The sequence below is a fragment of the Hypoxylon fragiforme genome, assembly GCF_022984875.1.
Source record: "Hypoxylon fragiforme strain CBS 206.31 chromosome Unknown GGS25scaffold_9, whole genome shotgun sequence".
In the NCBI taxonomy this organism is placed as follows: Eukaryota; Fungi; Ascomycota; class Sordariomycetes; order Xylariales; family Hypoxylaceae; genus Hypoxylon; species Hypoxylon fragiforme.
The window spans coordinates 1,961,315-1,980,243 of NW_026054764.1; the positions used below are offsets into that span (position 1 = coordinate 1,961,315).

Here is an 18,929-nt window from a genome sequence, read left to right on the forward strand (position 1 = left end):
CTCAAAAGCAGACAAGGCCGGAACAACGTCGAAAGCCCCAATTATTTCCACTTTCCACCAAGAGCCTCAGTTCAAACTTTATGGAATATGTAGTGAATTGCGGTGAGTAGGTAAGTTATGTACACCTGTAGTGGATGAAGTTTTGTCATTATTTTCGATTCTAACGACGATTCTGGCAAACGTAATAACTCTGACCTAATGTGGCTCAGAAGCCATACGAGGCGCTCCTTCAACAATATGCCGAGTACCTTTGTGAGAAGGATACATTAGGTTGGGGGGGCACAGAGATACTTGGAAGAGACCAGACAGCCAATGTGAATGGCATGGATGTCGTTACGACGGTGAACTGTTGATCAATATTAGCAAAGAGGCACGGCTACTTCTCCACCGTCCCGCTATCTTGAGCTGATGCGAAGAATACCGTATTGGCTGCTGGAAACCTTGAAAGGGGTCATGATTATGGGAAGGGAGACCGAAGTTTGGGCATTATCCTATCATCGGCTCATAGACTGGAATATATAAACTCGAGAAGAATCTCATTTAAAGGTAAGTTCCCTTCAGTCACCCTCCTCGCCCTCCTCCTCATAATACCTACCATCACGACTCTAGTTCATTTGTTCAAGTTTTAAACCAACTATTTGAGTTTACCAGGACTTTCATCAAGATGAAGTTCCTGTCAAGTGCATCGATTATTGCTGTCGCTGCCGGCGTAACCAACGCTCAGCGCCCTCAAGATCCCAACAGCCATATCCCCTTTCTCGTCCAAAAATTCACGGCCAGAGGAATTCCGCACTCGAACAACGGACTGTGAGTTGGCCCAAGCTATTGATGCAAACCTAGCTACACAAAAGACTTTGTTTCGTTGTTTCTGACTTTCTTTGCAGCATCGATTTCCATTGGTCGTTGCCAAATGGGCAGAGCCAAACACAATGCAATGCCTCTCCAGCAGTCTATTTAAAATTCCCAACTGTGGCCATGACTCCATGTGCCCACCCTAGTACGTCTTTCAGCCTCGAAAAGTCGGCTGACGGCGGTGCAATCCTCAAAATACAGCACGAGATGTCATCAGGAAAGATTGCGGTAGCGGAGCATCCGATCAAGAAGGAGGAGATCAAGGAGGAAGGCAATGTTAACCCGGGTGGAATCGTCGAGGTCTATTCGGGCCCGGCAGACTTCCAGCTCATGGCTACGTACTAGGAAGGAACATGAGGGATTCTGAGAGTGCTCTTTGGAGGCTCGTGAATGGGTGACAAGTGTATTAGAGGATGCAGATGATGGATAGGATTCTTTTTAGATTACCCAGTATCCTACTTGGTATAATATGTTACGTGGTATAATGTTATCAACTATAATATAGAAAGATATAAGACGATAGAATATATATTGTATACCGAGTTTTACATATGCAGAGGTACATTGATAGATTTAAATAACCAAATGTGCACATAACTATGGTTTGATGTTGATAGTACGTAGTAGTAGTATCGAGTAGGTACTTGACGGTCTTGACCTTCGTAGTTAGGTACGTACATATGTCTGGTGGCTGTAACTGCACAAATGATGTGATGTGATGTGCAGCTATGGATGTAGTAGCTACCCCACTACAGATACATGACATATTACATGTACATACAATACCCTACCTAGTAGGTAGTAGCTAGTAGTAGTGACTGCACTGAGTAGGTACTATTGCCAGGTACTAGGTAGTTACCTACATCCTAGTAGGCACCTAACATCATTGATCATCGCTTTCCAACATTGAACCCGTCTAAACTCAACATTTCTTATCCCATACCTAACAACTTTTTTTTTAAAAAAACGTAGGAAAGTTGCGCTCTTCTTTCTACCTGCTACCTACCTCATCTACTTACATACCTAGGGTAGTAAGTACCTAGGTAGGCATTGAAATCATTCCCATAATTACCTAGGCTAGACATCCTTTTCTTTTCTTTCCTTTCGTTACTCGTTCACTCCATTTCTTCGCCATGAGCCTCCCGCATCTATCATGGCATATCATTCTTCCCCTGCGGATTCAGCCTTAACCCGCCCGCGAGTAGCTATCGCTTTCATTTCTACTGTCACAGCCGTCTCCTTAGGACTTTACTACTACTACAATATCCGAGACCCTTCGAATTCCGATTCCCCCCCACCCTCAAGCCTGCACCGCCGAAATGCTCTAAGGCGACCTCACCGAGCCTCAAACCACAATGAAGACCTCTCTGAATCCGAATCCCATGGCGACGAGAATATAGCTACTGCTACATCGGTTCCTACCGGAGAAGTTTCTTCCCGCCTCGACGACCACAACCCAGATGAATGGTACAACGACATCAGCCAAGCCCCGCGCCAACGTACAGGCGAGAATATAGTCACCTTACTATTCCGCGTATCCGAGGATAATGCGAGGCGCAACGCTTATGTTCACCGTGGCTGTCAGTGTAATGGCTGTGGCATGGTGCCTATACGCGGGATCCGATATCGTTGTGCCAACTGCGCTGACTTTGACCTATGCGAGGCTTGCGAATCCCAGGGCCTGCATAATAAGACGCACATTTTCTATAAAGTCAAGGTACCCGCTCCTCCTTTCGGTACTCGACACGTGCAACCCGCTTGGTATCCAGGCGATCCAGACAACTCTATACGCAACCTCCCACGTTTCTTGATTAATAAGTGGTCTCGTGATACCGGCTTCGAACGCGTTGAGCTCGATGCCTTCTGGGAGCAATGGACTTTCATGGCCAACACCGAGTGGAGGGACGATCCTGATGGGCTCGGTCTAGCTATGGATCGCAAGACCTTCGAACGATGCCTCGTTCCCTCTGGTGGCTATCGACATGCTGCACCTAATCTCATCTACGACCGTATGTTTGCATTCTACGATACAAACCACGACGATTTAATCGGCTTCGAAGAGTTCCTTCACGGTGTCTCATACAGAAAGAGGAAGGACAAGCTCAAGAGAACATTCGATGGTTACGATATTGATGGCGACGGCTACGTGAGCCGACGGGACTTTCTACGCATGTTTCGCGCCTATTATGTACTATACAAACAGATGCACAAGGACATTCTTGAGGGCCTCGATGACCACATGATGACAACAACTGAGGTCCAGCAGCTTATCAATGGCAGGCAGCCTCTGAGTAGCCTCTTTGGTAGGGAGGGCAGGGTCCCCCCAGCTGATTACCCGAGGCCAATGGAGGGCAAGAGATTCGGTCCGAATGGAGACGTCGAGATCAATGATAGCAAGGGAGCCATCAACGAGGATAAGCCGGATACGTCTAGCCGTGAAGAGGTCTTGGGCAGTCTGTTCGCTCGCAGCGCTACCCTGGGCATCTTCGCCGAGTCTTTTGGGTCTTCTTCTAGAAGGCCTCAATCGCCTAGCGGGGATACTCGTTACTGGTCAGGAGTAATCAACCCTCCGAATGATACAGTTGACCTATCATCTTTGCTCTCAGGTGGATACACGCAAACCGACATTATCGAGTCTATGCACCATGGCGAGCGGCATTCTCTAAGCAATGGTGTCGAGACAGGATCATCCGATGAAGAGGAGCAGAGCGAGCCCGACAACCAAGGTGTTGACGATGCTGACGAGGGTGAACAGCCTAGCCTAGACGTACTACTGGATGACGCTGCACCGGCATCTACTCGGGCCATTCCAGATGCTAGCAGATTCACCAACACACTACCAACCGAAAGCCAACTTAGGGTGCAGCACCAAGCAATTGTAGCGAATGGTCAGCGATTAGATGTTGACAAGAGAAGACGAGTGCTGGCTAGGAGGAAGCTTCTTGAAAGGTGGAAGCGACGGCAATTCTACCTGGATGAGGAAGAAGGGGCCCTACCGCCGCAAGGATGGGACGAGAACCAAGACGTCTTACTGCACTTGAATGGTGTCGCCGAGTCGTCCAAGTCAGTACCTCACGTCCTCTCTCCGCGATCAAGATCATCATCTAAGGTACGATTTGCTGAAGATGCGGATGATTTTGAGACCCGATCGAACCCATCCACCTCCTCCCGAAGTATCCCAGAGAGATGGGGCGGGATGGAAATACCAGACGCGGAGCGAGACGCTGGTAAAGAGATTCTCTACCAAGTCACCCAGCAAGCATTCAACGAGTTACTTGACGAGATCTTCAAGAGGAAGGAAGACCTCGCCGTCCAGGCTGCCGAAACTAAAGAACAGCGTGAGAAATATCGGGATCATCTGGATATGATCAATCTAGAAGACGAGAATGGCGAACACAGGGATGTTTCAGCAAAACGGCCTCAAGTGCATGGTTCAGACAGGAGCCATTCAGCACAGCAGCAACAACCAACCTTGGACGAATTGCTGTCAGCTAGCGGCTACACGCTCAACAGCTCTTCAGGCTGTGATGATGACGATGATGATGATGATGACAGAGAAGACGATGACGAAGATGAGATGCCTGAGTTGTCCTCACGAGTACAGGATGAGGACGACACGGCACAGACCGTTGTTGAAGATATGACTATTTCCGCACGCGATTTACAAGTCTTGGAATATCGCGATCCTACTCTACCCCAAAATCGTCCCAGCAGTCTAACACATATGTCACCCGAAAATACTCCATCTCAATCTGGAGAGAGCAAAGCTAAAAACAGAAGACCTCTTAATGGCGACAAACCTCTAAAAGATGTTCGTGGCGCTGAGTCAAAAACTCAGGAGGGTTTAGCTTCGAGTCGTATACCTCATTCGACGCTGGTAGCATGGAAGCGCATTGAGCTTGCCGAGCAAGAGGCGAAGGAAAGGGGTGGCTGGGGTAGACTATGTTATAAGGAGTTTGAGGAAATATACCGAGCCCAGGAGTTCCAGGACAGCAGCCGCAACAGGCTGGATTACCTAGGTAGCTGGATCGACTTTTGCATTCCTTAGGGTGGTTGACTGAGATCAGAGCACATAGGCACATGGAGCATGACTATCCGCAGAGTAATCATAAGGACGATACCCCTCATGCGAATTTTTCTAATAGGTTCAATCCGCATTGCATCTTGTATCTTGAAGACGATAGGGATATGGCTACAAACACCTACCTAGTATCGTTTCAAAAAAGGGGTGGCTTAAGAATACGAAGAACCAGTCTGCCCGTCTCAGTTAGTCGGGTAGCAATCATGAAGAAAGTGGCTGTATTCTAGACGTGAATTGACCTTAAGCCTCGTTCGTTTCTATATCGACTTTCACAAAGCACTATGATCCAATTGCCGAGAGATCTTTATGCATGTAATATAAGCTGGCGTCAACGAATGTCACTTTAATTTACGGGTTTATTATTTCATAATTCCAAAGCTACCTCCCTAACCAAGGTGCCTACTAAAAAATCATCACAACAGGCTATTGTCGTTGCAATTCACCCTGAGGATGAAAGTCAATATATATATATATATATATAGCGGTTTTGGCAAGGAAGTGAGCGTTGAGTCTACCTGGGTAGGTCAGCTTGATTATTGACTACATTCACCCTGCTCCGCCGTTTTCAGTACTTAGTAGCTTAGACATGGCTACTATTTTCTTGCTAGAATTGCTCTTGCTTTCTACGTTGGCTTCTGCCGAGTGTGCCAGAGAGTTTCTCACAGGTATCACCGACCAGTACGTTGCAGCCCAGGCCAGAGGATCCAGCAGTGACGTGGTTCGGTTGGCAGCATCTAATGTCATGTATACTGAGAACGAAGTATCCAAAGCCATCGAGGATGGCATTTTGGCAGAACCCATCAAGATAGACCACAGCCGCAGCATCCACGACACTGTCAACTGCGCTGCTTTCACCGAGATCATTGCCTCGAGCAATCCTCACCAGTATGTTATAGGGACGCGTATGGTATTTGATGGCGAGGAACATATTTCTTTGATGGAATCCATCGTGACGGATGAAGGGGATTGGGCATTCAACGCGACGGGATATCAATACTGGAATTCGCTTGAAAATTGGGACCCCATCCCTGAAGATCAACGAGACACACGAGAGGTGATACAAGCGGCTGGCGATGCCTACTTTGAACGATTCAAGAACGAGAGCGTAACTGTGCCCTTCGGCGTCCCCTGCTCTCGGCTAGAAGGAGGCGCTTCCACTGCGCCATTGAATATGACGGGTGACTCTTGCACGCTCGCAGGCTTGCCCTCGACACTGGTAGTCACCAACCGTCGGTACGTCGTCGATGAGACGTTTGGTGTCGTGGACATTTATCTTGGGTTCCCAGGGCTGGATCGATCACAGGGAGAGAAACCAATGCCAGATAGCCACATGTTTAGAATCGAATCCGGAAAGATCAGATATATTCACACTGTTTCGTCATGTGTGGAGGTGGGCTGTGGATTTAACGGAACCATTCCAACGTCGAGGGCTCGACGGCTGCGACATCTTTGAGACCATTGTATCTTGTGTTTGGGGTTTATTTGACAACAAACCTATTCAAGCACTGCTCTCTTATCCTTTTGAACTGGCCAGTATGCAATTTGATTGTATAAATGTTGGGTCATTTTCCAGTCTGCAGATAGGGGGATGGTAGTATTATAATAGCACAAAGGAATCTTTTAAGAGGGGCTAATAGGTGGTGAAAGATTATTGAAGTGTCATAAGCCAAGTCTTAGCATAACAGAAGACTACCTAGGTAGTTATACTATATACTTCTCATCTAGCACTATTTGTACAATACTACATACAGGACATGTGTGCGTAGCGATGGCGTGACCTAACTAACTCGGAATGTGATGGAACCATGATATTAACAGTTAATTACTAATGGCACTACTTATATAAAGCTCAAACCCCGCTCATTGAGCGATCATCCTACAGTTTTGGACCCAACACACATATATATACACACATCAGTCAGTACCTATTGGATTAGGCTGGAAAGGGGTAAGGGGTCTACGTATGTATAATCGCGACGACTTCCTAAAATAACTTGAACCTCATCTACACTGTTCCCATTGACGAACTATTCTATCTCAGCTAGCAACAGAAGAAACATTTGCACGATGAAGGAGGCTGTAGTAGCCCCAGGTGAGCAGAACTTTATACAATCGATGTGAGATTTTTTGTTAATGCTAATATCGCCATCGCCATCGCCATCGCCAAGGGCCAAAGGTTGAAATTATTGACTCGCCCGTTCCAAAGCCTAATGCAGACCAGATTCTTATTAAGGTTATCGTGAGTGGTTCCAATCCGAAGGACTGGAAAGTCCCCGACTGGCGCCAAGTCACTGCGAACCAAGGGGATGACATAGCCGGTATCGTTCAAGATGTTGGTTCTAATGTGACTGAATTCAAACCTGGCGATCGCGTTGCGGCGTTCCATGAGATAATGAGCCCCCATGGTTCCTATGCTGAATATGCTATCGCGTGGCAGCACACCACTTTCCATCTACCACAGGCAACCACCTTTGAGGGTACGAGCCGAGATTAGAATGCCATTATGATAAAGTGTGCCTGGAGGTATGCTAACAATCTTGATAGAAGGAGCTGCCATCCCCTTGGCTGCCATGACATCGGCAGTCGGACTCTATCTTCAACTTGGTCTCCCGCAGCCATGGACACCGGCGGTTGAGCCCACACCCCTTGTAATATACGGTGCGGCCTCTGCTGTCGGTACTTACGCTGTCCAGTTCGCCAGCAAGAGCAACATACACCCTTTGATTTGCGTTGCTGGAAAGTCCCAATCTCACGTGGAAAACCTGATTGACCGTGGTAAAGGGGACACCGTCGTCGACTACCGAGATGGGGACGACGCTGTGACTGAGGCTCTGAAGAAAGCAGCCGAAGGGTCTAAACTCCTGTATGCTTTCGATGCGATATCAGAACACAACAGCTATGTTATTTTGAGCAAGGTACTAGCCCAGGGCTCCAAGATAACGCTCGTGCTGCCACCAAAGGATTACGAGTTTCCTTCACATGTTACGCAGTCCCTGACTTCAGTGGGCTCGGTACATTCAACCGCCAAGGACTTCGGCTTCGTGTACTTCAGGTACATCACTCGAGGACTACAGGAAGGATGGTTCAAGCCGCAGCCGCAAGAACTCGTGCCGGGGGGGCTGGGTGGTATTCAAAAGGGGTTGGATAACTTGAAGGCTGGCAAAGCGAACGCCATAAAATACGTGTTCAGAATCGCCGACACGGAAGGTATTTGATGTATGAATATATGAAATCAGGGCATGAAATCAAGGCGGCACAAACTCGTAGGATCCTTCTATTCCCTTCGTTACCCCAGAACCACCCCCTCCCTGATTTACCTAGCAGGATCTAGCAATGTCACGTTATTACCAACCGCGAGTAATGGATTGCATTCTACATGAGTAGACAAAGATCGCTTGCATATTGGAATCTATGATGAAACGAGTTGTCGTGTGCATAACGGAAGGCCAAATCGAACCTCCCACCGAAGGTTTTTTTTTTTTTTTTTTTTTTTCCTACGAATGCAGACCAGAATCATCTCGATCACCAACAATACTGTACATACAATTCGCACCTAGCACCTAGATAGGTAGTTGACTCTGCGTGAAACGGCGGGTATCATTCGGTGTATCTCGGTATGAATTGAGACGAGTAGTTATTAGGTATTAAACTTCTTGAGAGAGAGAGAGAAAGAGAGAGAGAGAGTGTGTGTGTGTGTGTGTCTGTGTGTGAATGAGTGAATGAATGAGTGAGTGGGTGAGAGTGAGTGAGAGAGGCAAGGGAGGCGAGTTTCAAAAGAATCGAAATGGCCAAACTGTTTTGTATAATTCAACCAACCTCCTGCGCGCGTAATAGTTAATTCGTTCTCACTGTTGTATATAATATATGCTTAGCGACGGCCATGGCCGTGCCCCTTTATCCCCGCCCAGACAACTTGACATGGTCGTATTTCCATAATATGAGATGAGTTCAGGAGCAAATGAAACTACCTACAAGCAATTTTACTTTGCTGATACCTAATATTATACTTAAATATACATAGTATATAACTAAGTATAGTTATATATTATATAACATATACATAATTAGACCGGCGCTTGTAAATAGTAAGTACTAGTAGTAGTAGTGTAGTTGGATACTATACAGAACCTCGACAACGACAGATTTGTCTCAATCAATCAAGCGCTTCCTGATTCTTCCTTGGCAATAATAATCATCATTAAAGATGTTATTACCCCTTACTACGACCCCCTAAAGAATTGGTGCGTCGATACTTGAAACGTCTTCGTGGGCCAACAAATCAAATCGACCACCCAAGATCAGAAATCAGCAGATCATAGGATCATTATTTTTTGCATTCTCTGCAGAATACTACATAGTACTACCACTAGTAAATGGGATTTACTTGATCATCGACAGGGTATTTCTTTAGCGCCCAACCCTTTTCTTCTAAATAGTAACGGTAGTATGGTAGTATAATGCCTTAATTACCGTCATATCCACATTAGAAACGTCTTGGCCCGAGATCTGGCACAAGGGTCGAAACGTAAGAGGATCAACACTAACCGGCAGATCATAAGCGATCCTCGACCATCATTTTCCTGGACCATTCTCCGAACATCTGGAACATTGCACCTCGAACCCCTTCACTGTCACATTTTCTTTTTTTCCATTTGGCGATCACTGCATTCCTTCACTCCTTCAAGCATTAGTCGGCTCGAGCCGAACTACCTTTCTTTTCCTAGCTATGACGATGTATAGTTACTGTAACTATACTACATACATATTACCATACTAACCTAGGTGATTGATTAGTCTCTATCACGATATCCTGGTAAACCATCCATCTTCAGAGAATAACCAGGACCTCGAACTCCGTAACAGCAGACTCCATAGCAACAAGCTGACACAACAACTCATTCATCGATTCATGGGCTTCTATACTTACTTGTACATAGTAATTACTGTACAATGTAATGTATTGTACAATGTAATGTACACACATAACCATCATACTCCTATTTATCAAGCACGTAGTAGTATAAGGCACCCCCAGGTACTGTATCATGTAAAAAGAAGAAAAGAAGGCTTGTCTGATGGAGAAAGGGTCCCACTACAAGGGGAGGCTCCTCTGCTTGCTGAAACCCACCAGCTTGATACAGATCGTGTTGGATATTGGCTCATGCAACATAATATTGGCCTAGCTCCTATTCACTGGCTACTCACTGGCTACTCACTGGCTACTCACTGGCTACGAGGCATCTACCAGGTAAGCTTGCGGGGACCCAACAAGATCTCCACCACTTCTATATAGACGAGGGATGCTCACCATAGATCGTCAGCTTTCACGTTGCTCTGCAGGCCGGTTTCCCTTTCTATCTGATTCAATCATTCCTTCTATTCTTCGTTACTGACGATCCTGTGGATCCGTTCTACTAATTCCCCATCCTCTCTTTTGAATTTTCTGTGCCTTATCTTTTACTAGTCGGCCCGGTGCCATTTCCATATTTCCAATATGCAGTCATTCTCATCTATTATTTCACTCGCCTCCTTGCTGGCTCTGGCACAGGCTCATGGCGTCATATTAGGCGCGCAAGGTCTTGACGGTTCGCCGGCAAGCGTTGGCTTCAAGGGTAAGTTGATCGAACCTCAATTAGCGTATCTCACTCTTTCGCTGTGGCTGTAGCTGACAATCTCCTAGTCGAGGCTGAGTTGGCAAGAAATTGCACATCCATCAGCCCATGCCAACAAGATACGACGATCATTCGAGATGCAGAGATTGCGGCCAACGTTGTGAACGAGTGCGGACGAACAGAATTAGCTGGTAACATTGACATCGGCGAGAACACGGAAAATGCTCTTGCCGCCGGCGCTGTTACTCAAGTCAAGGCTGGAACTCAACTCGAGGTTACGATTCGTAAGGAGCCACGAACCAATCCTGTTGACTGAAGTCATTAGCTAACATGCATCAAGACCAAGTGAACGCCGACGGAGCCGGTCCTTATGCATGTGACTTGGTGGAGGCAGGAAACAACGGTGTCATCACGCAGAACTTGACTGTCGAGAACAATGTTCCTGGTGTCAACGGCTTCTCGCAGGCCAAGACCCAACAGTTCAAGATCCTTGTGAACATGCCTGATAACTTTGCCTGCAGTGGTTGTGAGTATAAGCCTATGTCCTTCATAGTATCGTGACATTGCTAACATCCAATAGCATCTGCTGGCAATGTCTGCACTGTGCGATGCAGAAACAATGCACTAGCTGGCCCCTTCGTACGTGTTCCCATGCTTTACGGAGCGATTGCCCGACGAGTTCGTCATGATTGCAAATAATGGTTGCTAACAATGAACGCTATAGGGTGGATGCTTTCCCGTCCAGCAAGTAGACGTGGAGCCTAGCCAGAACACTGCTGCCAAGGTGCCTACCAACTTGTCTCTAGACAAGGTTCTCAAGCAAGTTTCGCAAGATCAGGAAGACCTCCCTGCCGCCATTGCCGCTGTTCAAAATGCAGGCTCGGATAAGGGGCTTGCGGCCGCGGCCGCGGTCAGCTCTCTTCTGAAGCAGACCGTCACCAGCCTGCCCGCTTCTGTTCAGACACTCGATGTTGTCACCGGCGTGGCAGCAACGGCAACGGCCACTTCGGCTGCCGCTGCGACCCAGACGAATGATGCCACCAACAATGGATCCCGCAATGGCCGTAACGGAAACAACAGCAGCAACAACAGCAACAACAGCAATGCCAATACCAATGCCAACAGCAGAAACGGCCGTGGTAATGCTGCCAACAACAATAACAGACGGAGAACTGTGTTTTTCGCTTAAACAAACTTAGCAGTACATCCGCATCCAATCTATTGCATTGGAATGGTGACGATGAAAGACGGTGGTAGCCAGGAGTTGGGACATACCGGTTAGAAGGAATTCGATAGGGCACTTTTTTACTGTACAAAGATTTATCTGTACATATATCCAGCTACATACGTAGATTATTCACAACATGACTAATTCGTTGTGGCTGGCGTTATTCCACCGGACTTAGTACAACATATATGATATATGATAAATCTACGATTATGTACTGTACGTACATGATGTCTAGCATAACCGGAGATAACGGCAGAGTAGATAGTTAATAACCAATAAGAGCATGTTGGCCATGGTTCTACATACGGAATTTGCTTACTACCTAGATATACGGAGTAAAGGATACCTATAGTCGGCGTCATACTATACTTGGTAATCACTTAAATCCGAAACGACTCAAAATCCGACCCGTGTAATACTATAGATAGATAGGGGAGTCGAGCAAACTCTAGGGTAAGTTCATATGTCAGCATTTTTCTTATCTGCTTATTACCCTCTAGGTAACTTATCAACGATTTACCCTTCTACCTAGACGACTTACCACCACTCCCAGGTATTTCTCGATACAAATCATGGCAACCCATCTAGCAGCCGTAGCCGTTGCAAAAGCCCAACCGCTTGAGGTCCAGGAGCGACGAACCCCCAAACCCGGTCACAATGAATTGTTACTCGACGTCAAGTCTATTGCCTTGAACCCGCTCGATATCAGCTCCAAGGATTTTGGCTTCGCCATCGCGGAATACCCAGCCGTGTTTGGTTCAGACATCAGTGGTGTGGTCCTAGAGACAGGACCCAACGTTTCTGCTGCCGCCTTCAAGCCCGGTACGCGCGTGGCGGCTATCGCGTCTGCTTTCTTCGCTCAGGGTGCACCAGACTACGGTGCTTTCCAGCAACGAGTCATCGTGCCGGTCGAGAACGCTGGTCCCATCCCGGATGACGTAAGCTTCAACGAAGCTGCTACCCTCCCCATGGCCGTCACTACTGTTTGTATTGGGTGGGACACAATTGGCCTTCCTCGAGAAACCTCTTATTCTCCTGGTGACAAGCAAGGAGTTTTGATCTGGGGCGCATCTGTGAGTACTACTAATACATATTCAAGTGACCCCCTTTCCATACCCAAGTCACAAGGGGTAAAGTCATGGCTCGGCCATGTGATCAAATGGGGGATGTACAGAGTGAACTACTAACTACCTGGGATGCCACAGTCTAGTGTTGGTAGTATGGCGGTGCAGAGTGCGAAGCTCCTGGGCTTCACAGTTTACGCCACCGCGAGCACAAGACACCATGAATACATCAAGTCGCTTGGTGCGTCTCGGGTATTCGACTACAAGGATGCTGGCGTACAGGCGGCTATCATTAAAGCTGCTAAGGGGGACGGCCTTACATTCCAGTATGGCTATGACGCCGTGGGGGCTGCACAGCCATGCCAGAATATCCTCCAAGCATTAAAGGGGGATGGTACGGCCCACCTGGCTTCCGCGCCCCCATTAAAACCAAACGAGGCCACAGCGGAGGGCGTCGAGACCAAGTTTGTCATGGCTTCGAACGATAAGAAGGAACGAGCCAAGCAGTTCTCCTTTGCATTCAATGTCTGGCTCAAAGAAAAGCTGGAAAGGCGCGAGATAGTCCCAAGCCCGGGGGTCAAGGTTATCGATGGAGGGTTGCGTGGAATCAATAAGGGGCTAGACATATTGAAGGCAGGAGTGAGTTGCACAAAGCTAGTCCTAGAGGTTTGATGGGAATTCGTGATGTATAGCCACATATTTAACTGTCTGGGTACACATGAAGCCCTTTGAATGCTCGCTGAAGGGTTTGCAACAAAGCAGTAAAAACTGCCTCAGTTTTCAATAGTATCTTGGTTGAGGCTTTTCGAATTTCACTATCGGAAAGAGTGAGGTGACCAAGACACATAATCCAAGTACTTCTAAAGCAACCTAGAAAGTCATTTTCATCTTTAGTAAATCTTTTTCGATGATCTCGTCCTTTTTATCCAAGAACTCGGACATATCCCACATTACGCTGAGATATCTGCCCGCCAGCCAGTCTTGTCTCTTGCTTGTCAGAAACGCGATAGTATCACCGCCTAAAGCTGGTGTGCAGGTAAGCCAAGCTATTCGTGCTCTAAGTTAGTTTTCGGTTAGGTAGTCACTTGGGAGAATATTCCTACCTTGTGTCTGCTCTGGTAGTCGTCGGGCCAAATCCGTAGCCACGCTGTCTTTGAGGTTAATATTTGGTGGTTATATGGTGGGTATATAGCTAATAAATAGACAACATATCTTACTTACCCTCCCGGATGTATAGAATATGTGAGCAGACACTGAAGTGATGTCAAAAGAGAGACACTGGCGATTTGAGTCTTCATTGGTAACTTACCTGATCGGCATACTCTGCCATGAGATACTCTGTAAGCCTCAGTAGAGCAAATTTGCTGATCTGATAACTGCTTCCTCCCGTGTGGAAGTGCATTGTCCCCGTAGACGACATGGTGATAATCGTCTTGTCACCGCCTTTCAACATAAGCGGAAGAAAAGCCTTTGCGACAAGGTAGCTTCCGCGGACATTAATCTCGAAGCTCCTCCACCACTCGTCTTCGTTTCCATCTAGAATCTTCTCGTACTTTGCTAAATAGCCCGCATTGCTGATGAGGATGTCGAGTCGACCCCAATCTGCCTCTATTGTTTGAGCAGCACTGCGCACAGTCGACATATCTAAGATCTCCATCTGTAATAGGGTTACCACTGGCCTCTCTCGTCCAGCCTCAGTCGCGGCTGTCTCAATTTCCTTGACGACCTCTGGGGCATTGGAGCGCGATGTGATGGCGATATGTGAAGCCCCAGCTCTAGCAAATGATATAGCCACACCCTTACCAATTCCCTTGCTTCCACCGGTCACGAGAATAGCTTTCCCTCTGCAATCTGACTTGGTTAGAGGGTTGATATACTCATATGTGTCATGCCTTAGTGTTTTGCAATAGTTACTGCCCCAGTTAGGTACCACTGGTGGATATGACTGTGCTGCAAGCAACCCCTGAAGCGCTTGCCCTGTCATTTTACCGTGCGTAGATTTGAGGAAGTGCTGGGGAAATTTGAAATGATGATATTTTGGGTTGCCTCGTGGTATCTGCAAACTAATTTGAAGCCTAAGCTGCAGCGTGACATATATAATAAGAGCAATGATCAATATGCATATCCATGGATGTACGGAGGTGGCTTACTGACAGGGGGACTGGCAGGGATGCCCTATGGAAAAATGTTATGAAAGCCACCTCCGTAGGCAGAAACTATTCACCGATTTGTCTATAACGACCGTATAAGTACTATTTAGACTGTATTCCACTCTTACTAACCCTAATCTAGTAAGGTAATACAGGCCCACTCACCCCCGGAGTCAGCCCTCGAGCCGCTGTCGGCTCTTGAAAGTCGGGCTTGGGACACTCTAGAGGAGGGCTTGGGAAAGGGACTCAGGCCGGGGGACAGTAAGGTTGGTGATAGCTTCAGGTGTGGCTAACAGTAAAGGTACAAGTGTAAACGAGGCACCTAACCTATATTTATTCATTAGACTAGGGTCAGTAAGAGTGGAATGCAGTCTAAATAGCTACTTGCACAGTCGTTACAGATGAACCGCTATTAACCTACATATTACGTATTTATGATTGGAAGTAAATTATTTTATATGGGTTTGATCCCAGGGCTGATATTATAGTAGGCTGAATTTAGGTAGACACTTCAAATAGCGTTAACACCGTGAACTGTGAACTATCAGGGCTGACGTCTTCGTACCAATCCATTCCTGCTATTGGCTTTGTTTAGACCCTATTGAAAATTAAATATATATATATATATACTTCGTATATATACCGATACATACCTACTTAGATTAGGTAGGTATACATATTATACATTTCCTTGGTACCATACAAGTTCCAAGGCGACACATGACTGCCATAGCAAAGGTGGAAGAATATAATAAAGTAACGAGTATGCCACAGCTCGCGTATTTACAACGAGAAATGATGACAGGGCTTTCAACGACACCTGCAGGACGTTCATACGCAAAAGACTCACTTTGAATCTCCAGGCCTAGGAGTAACATAATTGCACTCGGTTTGCTAGCTGTCCTGCATAAAAGGTAACGGTTGGCCCATGAGTATTGTACAATCTCCTTTCGACTGGTACCTAGCTTTCCTAACACCTACCAGCTATATCTAGGTGGTGGCAGTCGGATTGGCAGGGTCATATCAACCCGAGCCGGGATCTCGAAGTTGATGGATATTCTCTGTGTTATTACGGCGCATCGTGAACAGCGAATGCTATTAGGCTTGCAGATAGGACAAGGTGTATGGATATAGTGTATATCATCGATAGCTCGCACATTACCAGTCTGTCCAGTCATCCGCATACGAGACACACAAGGCATCCCATTGCGAAAACATCCAGATAGCTAGAAAATGAAAAGCGAGCAAGGAAAAACTTACTCTCCAACCCCACCTCCTCGGGGTTGGCCCTGGTGTGATTTGTCGCTGAAATCCTGCTCCATGGTTGAACAGCATCGCATCTCTGTGAGATGAAATGCCCATGTCGATTCCCGCGATCGTAATAAGGGGAATTCCGACACTGAGCTTGACGGTGAAGGGCCAACATGGTTTAATGAGCGAAAGTATTTTAATTAGCAACATGAAGAGCCGAAAGGTGAATACAATCAAGTCCGCTTGGTTGCGAATCAAGTAGATTAGTCTACTTTCTGTTTGTTGTCCGAATGCTATGGGTCTGTCACCTGGAGGTGCTATGAGTAAGGGGGTGTGTATGGTAGGAAGTGGCTGTGGGTGTGCCACTCCAGTAGAAAGACCGCGATCCGGAGAAGATGGCGCAAGTCCCTCTTGACTTCGAGACAAATTCATGGCCTGGGGACGATGTCGGGGCGTGTTGGGCGTGCTATATGGTTGAAAACTATTAAGGAGGTTGGCTTGAGGGGGATGGGCCGTGGCTTGTGGGCTTTCATCACTACTGGGAGACGCAACCCCCTCGGGCGGCATCATACTTCCGAGATGTTTCTGCGGATCGGGAACCGGCGTGCTGGGAGGTATGGGCGAGTCGAGGCTTTGAATTCGTCGGCCTTGCAGTCCAACAGAAGGGCTTGTGCTTCGGCCTCGTAACTCGCCGTGATACGTCTCATGATTCATAACGGCCAATACCTCGGTGGCACTCGGCCGTTCAGATGGATCAAGAGCCAACATCTTTTTTAGCAGTTGGTAGAGCTTCAACGGGAGGTCAGGCCGCTCCCGTTTTTCATCCTGGAAGCCTTTCCAATCGGCTATTTCAGCTCGGAGCTGATCGATATCTTCAAGTTCTTCTTGCACAGCATTGGCGTTCATATAGGGTAGTCGACCGAAGCATAAGAAATACAGTATCATACCCAACGAAAACACGTCGGACTTAATTGTAAAATTACCCAGTCGGCCTCTCGCATCTCTCTTCAATACTTCGGGGGCACAATACGATATAGTGCCGGTAGTTCCTGTCGACTTTCGAATAGCATTTCCAGCCTGCACCTCACCAAAATCGCTTATTAAACACGTTATCTTGCCACTTTCGTGATGCAGGAGGCAATTACTCGGTTTGAGATCGCGATGAATATAGTTGGCGTTGTGTAAATAGGCAAGGCCTGAGGTGATGTCCTTGAATAGGGAGTATATTTCCTCAAACGATAAACAGCGCTGGGAGGCGAAGACATCCTGGGGACGCTCGGCGGTGCTTTTTGACTTGCGGCGCATCTGGGCCTTGAGTTGCTCTTTGGTTGTCTGCTTTGGCTGATCGCCGGCAACATAGCGTAGTAAGTCGCCACCATTGCAGTACTGCTGGAGTATGAAGGCGCAGGCAACGCTTGGCCCAAACCGATTGAGCTTAACATCCTCAAGCCAGACGTGGCGGTAGGAGACCAGATTCGGATGGGAGAGCTTGGCGAGAAGCTCAACCTCTATAAGAACCTTTTCTAACCAGGCATGATCGTTTCCAACGGGAACTCGCTTGCAAGCAAAGTGGCCAAGAGCACATCCGTCAATTTCGTGACGGACAAGAAGCACGACACCCTTGCCGCCACGACCAAGTTCCCTCTCCTCAACAAAGAACCGGGCGAAATAATTGGGACTGAATGCATCCTTCCTTATGCGAGCTCCTTCTTGGGGAGCGGGTGAACTAGAAATGAACTCGGCGTCACCAAGTTCCTGGGTTCTAGGACTACTGCCTGGCAAGGTGGGTTGTGTGAGTCGGCGAATTGGACTGGGTGGAGGCTGGCGGTTTGTTTGTTCATCTTCGTCATGGCCAGCCTGAAGCATGCGAAAGTAATTGGGGTTGACGTAGGATTCATGGACTGTGGGGTCATCGTAGTGTCGTTCCGGGGAGGGAGGGCGGAGAGGTTGATGACAGGTGGGACATTCTGTCAAAGCGGCACCTCGGATCTCGAGACGTTGCGAGGAGGGATCACGGACAACGATGGCATTGCGGTGACGCCTGAGTCATGCATGTGAGTAAGTATACATATCTAGCACGGGGGAACAGTAGCAGTAGTAGTAGCAGTAACAATAGCAATGACATTATGAATGAGAATTGGGTATGACACCTGGAATGAACTTGGCGGGGTCTTGGCTCGATCCAGCCCTTTCAAGGGTCAGAGACAAAATGGAGAGACAAATGGATATGGGAAAAGAGGAGTTACGTACAGCACGATTTCACGACCGTCCCGCGAAGTATACGGAATCAACTCCATTACGTGACGTTTATCATCTAGTGGTGGTAAGTAGTAGAAGAAGAGAATGAATGAATGCTAAGATTATAGAAATTTCAAGTTGGAGTAAGCCATGATATACGAAGTACTATACACGTACATTTGTACAACTAGAAGGGAGAAGACAATGAATCAAGCATAGAAATAGACAATGGTGTAATGGTGTGGTGTTGTGGAAGGTCAATGGGAATCCCTTCACGAGTTTTGGTAACGTTGTTTTATGAAATTCAGTCTTTGTTGACGTACTACTACTACTAGTTAACTAGTAGTATGTAAATTGTTAGTTACTATTTACCCCATGTAGGTATGTATGTCATGGTTGAAGAGCAAGGGTTGATTTGTTTGGATAACATCCAATGCATAAAATCTAGGT

At 47.1% G+C, this 18,929-nt stretch overlaps 8 protein-coding genes across 8 annotated transcripts; 6 read left to right on the forward strand and 2 right to left on the reverse strand.

Moving 5' to 3' along the window:
* Positions 1 to 664: 664 nt before the first annotated feature.
* On the forward strand, positions 665 to 1,197 carry GGS25DRAFT_525626 (uncharacterized protein; the record flags this gene model as incomplete). Its single annotated transcript, XM_049264831.1, has 2 exons — positions 665 to 807; positions 885 to 1,197. 2 exons carry the CDS (start codon positions 665 to 667, stop codon positions 1,195 to 1,197), a joined length of 456 nt encoding a protein of 151 aa, XP_049113244.1.
* Positions 1,198 to 1,765: 568 nt separating this feature from the next.
* GGS25DRAFT_507856 (EF-hand) lies at positions 1,766 to 5,303 on the forward strand. The gene has a single exon (XM_049262424.1). It carries the CDS (start codon positions 2,006 to 2,008, stop codon positions 4,898 to 4,900), a length of 2,895 nt encoding a protein of 964 aa, XP_049113245.1. The 5' UTR covers positions 1,766 to 2,005; the 3' UTR covers positions 4,901 to 5,303.
* Positions 5,304 to 5,352: 49 nt separating this feature from the next.
* Positions 5,353 to 6,671, forward strand: GGS25DRAFT_507857 (uncharacterized protein). The gene has a single exon (XM_049262425.1). The coding sequence runs from the start codon at positions 5,520 to 5,522 to the stop codon at positions 6,384 to 6,386; it is 867 nt and encodes a 288-aa protein (XP_049113246.1). The 5' UTR covers positions 5,353 to 5,519; the 3' UTR covers positions 6,387 to 6,671.
* Positions 6,649 to 8,461, forward strand: GGS25DRAFT_507862 (GroES-like protein). Its single transcript, XM_049262426.1, has 3 exons — positions 6,649 to 7,025; positions 7,102 to 7,410; positions 7,478 to 8,461. The coding sequence occupies exons 1-3, from the start codon at positions 7,001 to 7,003 to the stop codon at positions 8,146 to 8,148; spliced, it is 1,005 nt and encodes a 334-aa protein (XP_049113247.1). The 5' UTR covers positions 6,649 to 7,000; the 3' UTR covers positions 8,149 to 8,461.
* A 1,966-nt stretch (positions 8,462 to 10,427) lies between these two features.
* Positions 10,428 to 11,734, forward strand: GGS25DRAFT_515891 (uncharacterized protein; the record flags this gene model as incomplete). Its single annotated transcript, XM_049263127.1, has 5 exons — positions 10,428 to 10,545; positions 10,614 to 10,829; positions 10,886 to 11,071; positions 11,126 to 11,184; positions 11,270 to 11,734. 5 exons carry the CDS (start codon positions 10,428 to 10,430, stop codon positions 11,732 to 11,734), a joined length of 1,044 nt encoding a protein of 347 aa, XP_049113248.1.
* A 498-nt stretch (positions 11,735 to 12,232) lies between these two features.
* Positions 12,233 to 13,630, forward strand: GGS25DRAFT_457085 (GroES-like protein). The gene is made up of 3 exons (XM_049258898.1): positions 12,233 to 12,276; positions 12,330 to 12,849; positions 12,982 to 13,630. Exons 2-3 carry the CDS (start codon positions 12,349 to 12,351, stop codon positions 13,510 to 13,512), a joined length of 1,032 nt encoding a protein of 343 aa, XP_049113249.1. The 5' UTR covers positions 12,233 to 12,276; positions 12,330 to 12,348; the 3' UTR covers positions 13,513 to 13,630.
* Positions 13,631 to 13,710: 80 nt separating this feature from the next.
* On the reverse strand, positions 13,711 to 14,824 carry GGS25DRAFT_515893 (NAD(P)-binding protein; the record flags this gene model as incomplete). The annotated part of the gene is made up of 4 exons (XM_049263128.1): positions 13,711 to 13,886; positions 13,944 to 13,987; positions 14,062 to 14,093; positions 14,150 to 14,824. The coding sequence occupies 4 exons, from the start codon at positions 14,822 to 14,824 to the stop codon at positions 13,711 to 13,713; spliced, it is 927 nt and encodes a 308-aa protein (XP_049113250.1).
* A 1,184-nt stretch (positions 14,825 to 16,008) lies between these two features.
* GGS25DRAFT_457106 (kinase-like protein) lies at positions 16,009 to 18,894 on the reverse strand. Its single transcript, XM_049258899.1, has 2 exons — positions 18,492 to 18,894; positions 16,009 to 18,282 (listed from the first exon to the last, which is right to left on the reverse strand). Exons 1-2 carry the CDS (start codon positions 18,536 to 18,538, stop codon positions 16,149 to 16,151), a joined length of 2,181 nt encoding a protein of 726 aa, XP_049113251.1. The 5' UTR covers positions 18,539 to 18,894; the 3' UTR covers positions 16,009 to 16,148.
* Positions 18,895 to 18,929: the final 35 nt, after the last annotated feature.

Coding starts and splice junctions, on each gene's coding strand:
- GGS25DRAFT_457085 (XM_049258898.1), top strand. CDS start 12,349: ATGGCAACCCATCTAGCAGCCGTAGCCGTTGCAAAAGCCCAACCGCTT. Junction 12,850..12,981: donor TTTTGATCTGGGGCGCATCT/GTGAGTACTACT, acceptor GGGATGCCACAG/TCTAGTGTTGGTAGTATGGC.
- GGS25DRAFT_457106 (XM_049258899.1), bottom strand. CDS start 18,538: ATGGAGTTGATTCCGTATACTTCGCGGGACGGTCGTGAAATCGTGCT. Junction 18,283..18,491: donor GACGGTCGTGAAATCGTGCT/GTACGTAACTCC, acceptor TGCATGACTCAG/GCGTCACCGCAATGCCATCG.
- GGS25DRAFT_507862 (XM_049262426.1), top strand. CDS start 7,001: ATGAAGGAGGCTGTAGTAGCCCCAG. Junction 7,026..7,101: donor GGAGGCTGTAGTAGCCCCAG/GTGAGCAGAACT, acceptor GCCATCGCCAAG/GGCCAAAGGTTGAAATTATT. Junction 7,411..7,477: donor ACAGGCAACCACCTTTGAGG/GTACGAGCCGAG, acceptor CAATCTTGATAG/AAGGAGCTGCCATCCCCTTG.
- GGS25DRAFT_507856 (XM_049262424.1), top strand. CDS start 2,006: ATGGCATATCATTCTTCCCCTGCGGATTCAGCCTTAACCCGCCCGCGA.
- GGS25DRAFT_507857 (XM_049262425.1), top strand. CDS start 5,520: ATGGCTACTATTTTCTTGCTAGAATTGCTCTTGCTTTCTACGTTGGCT.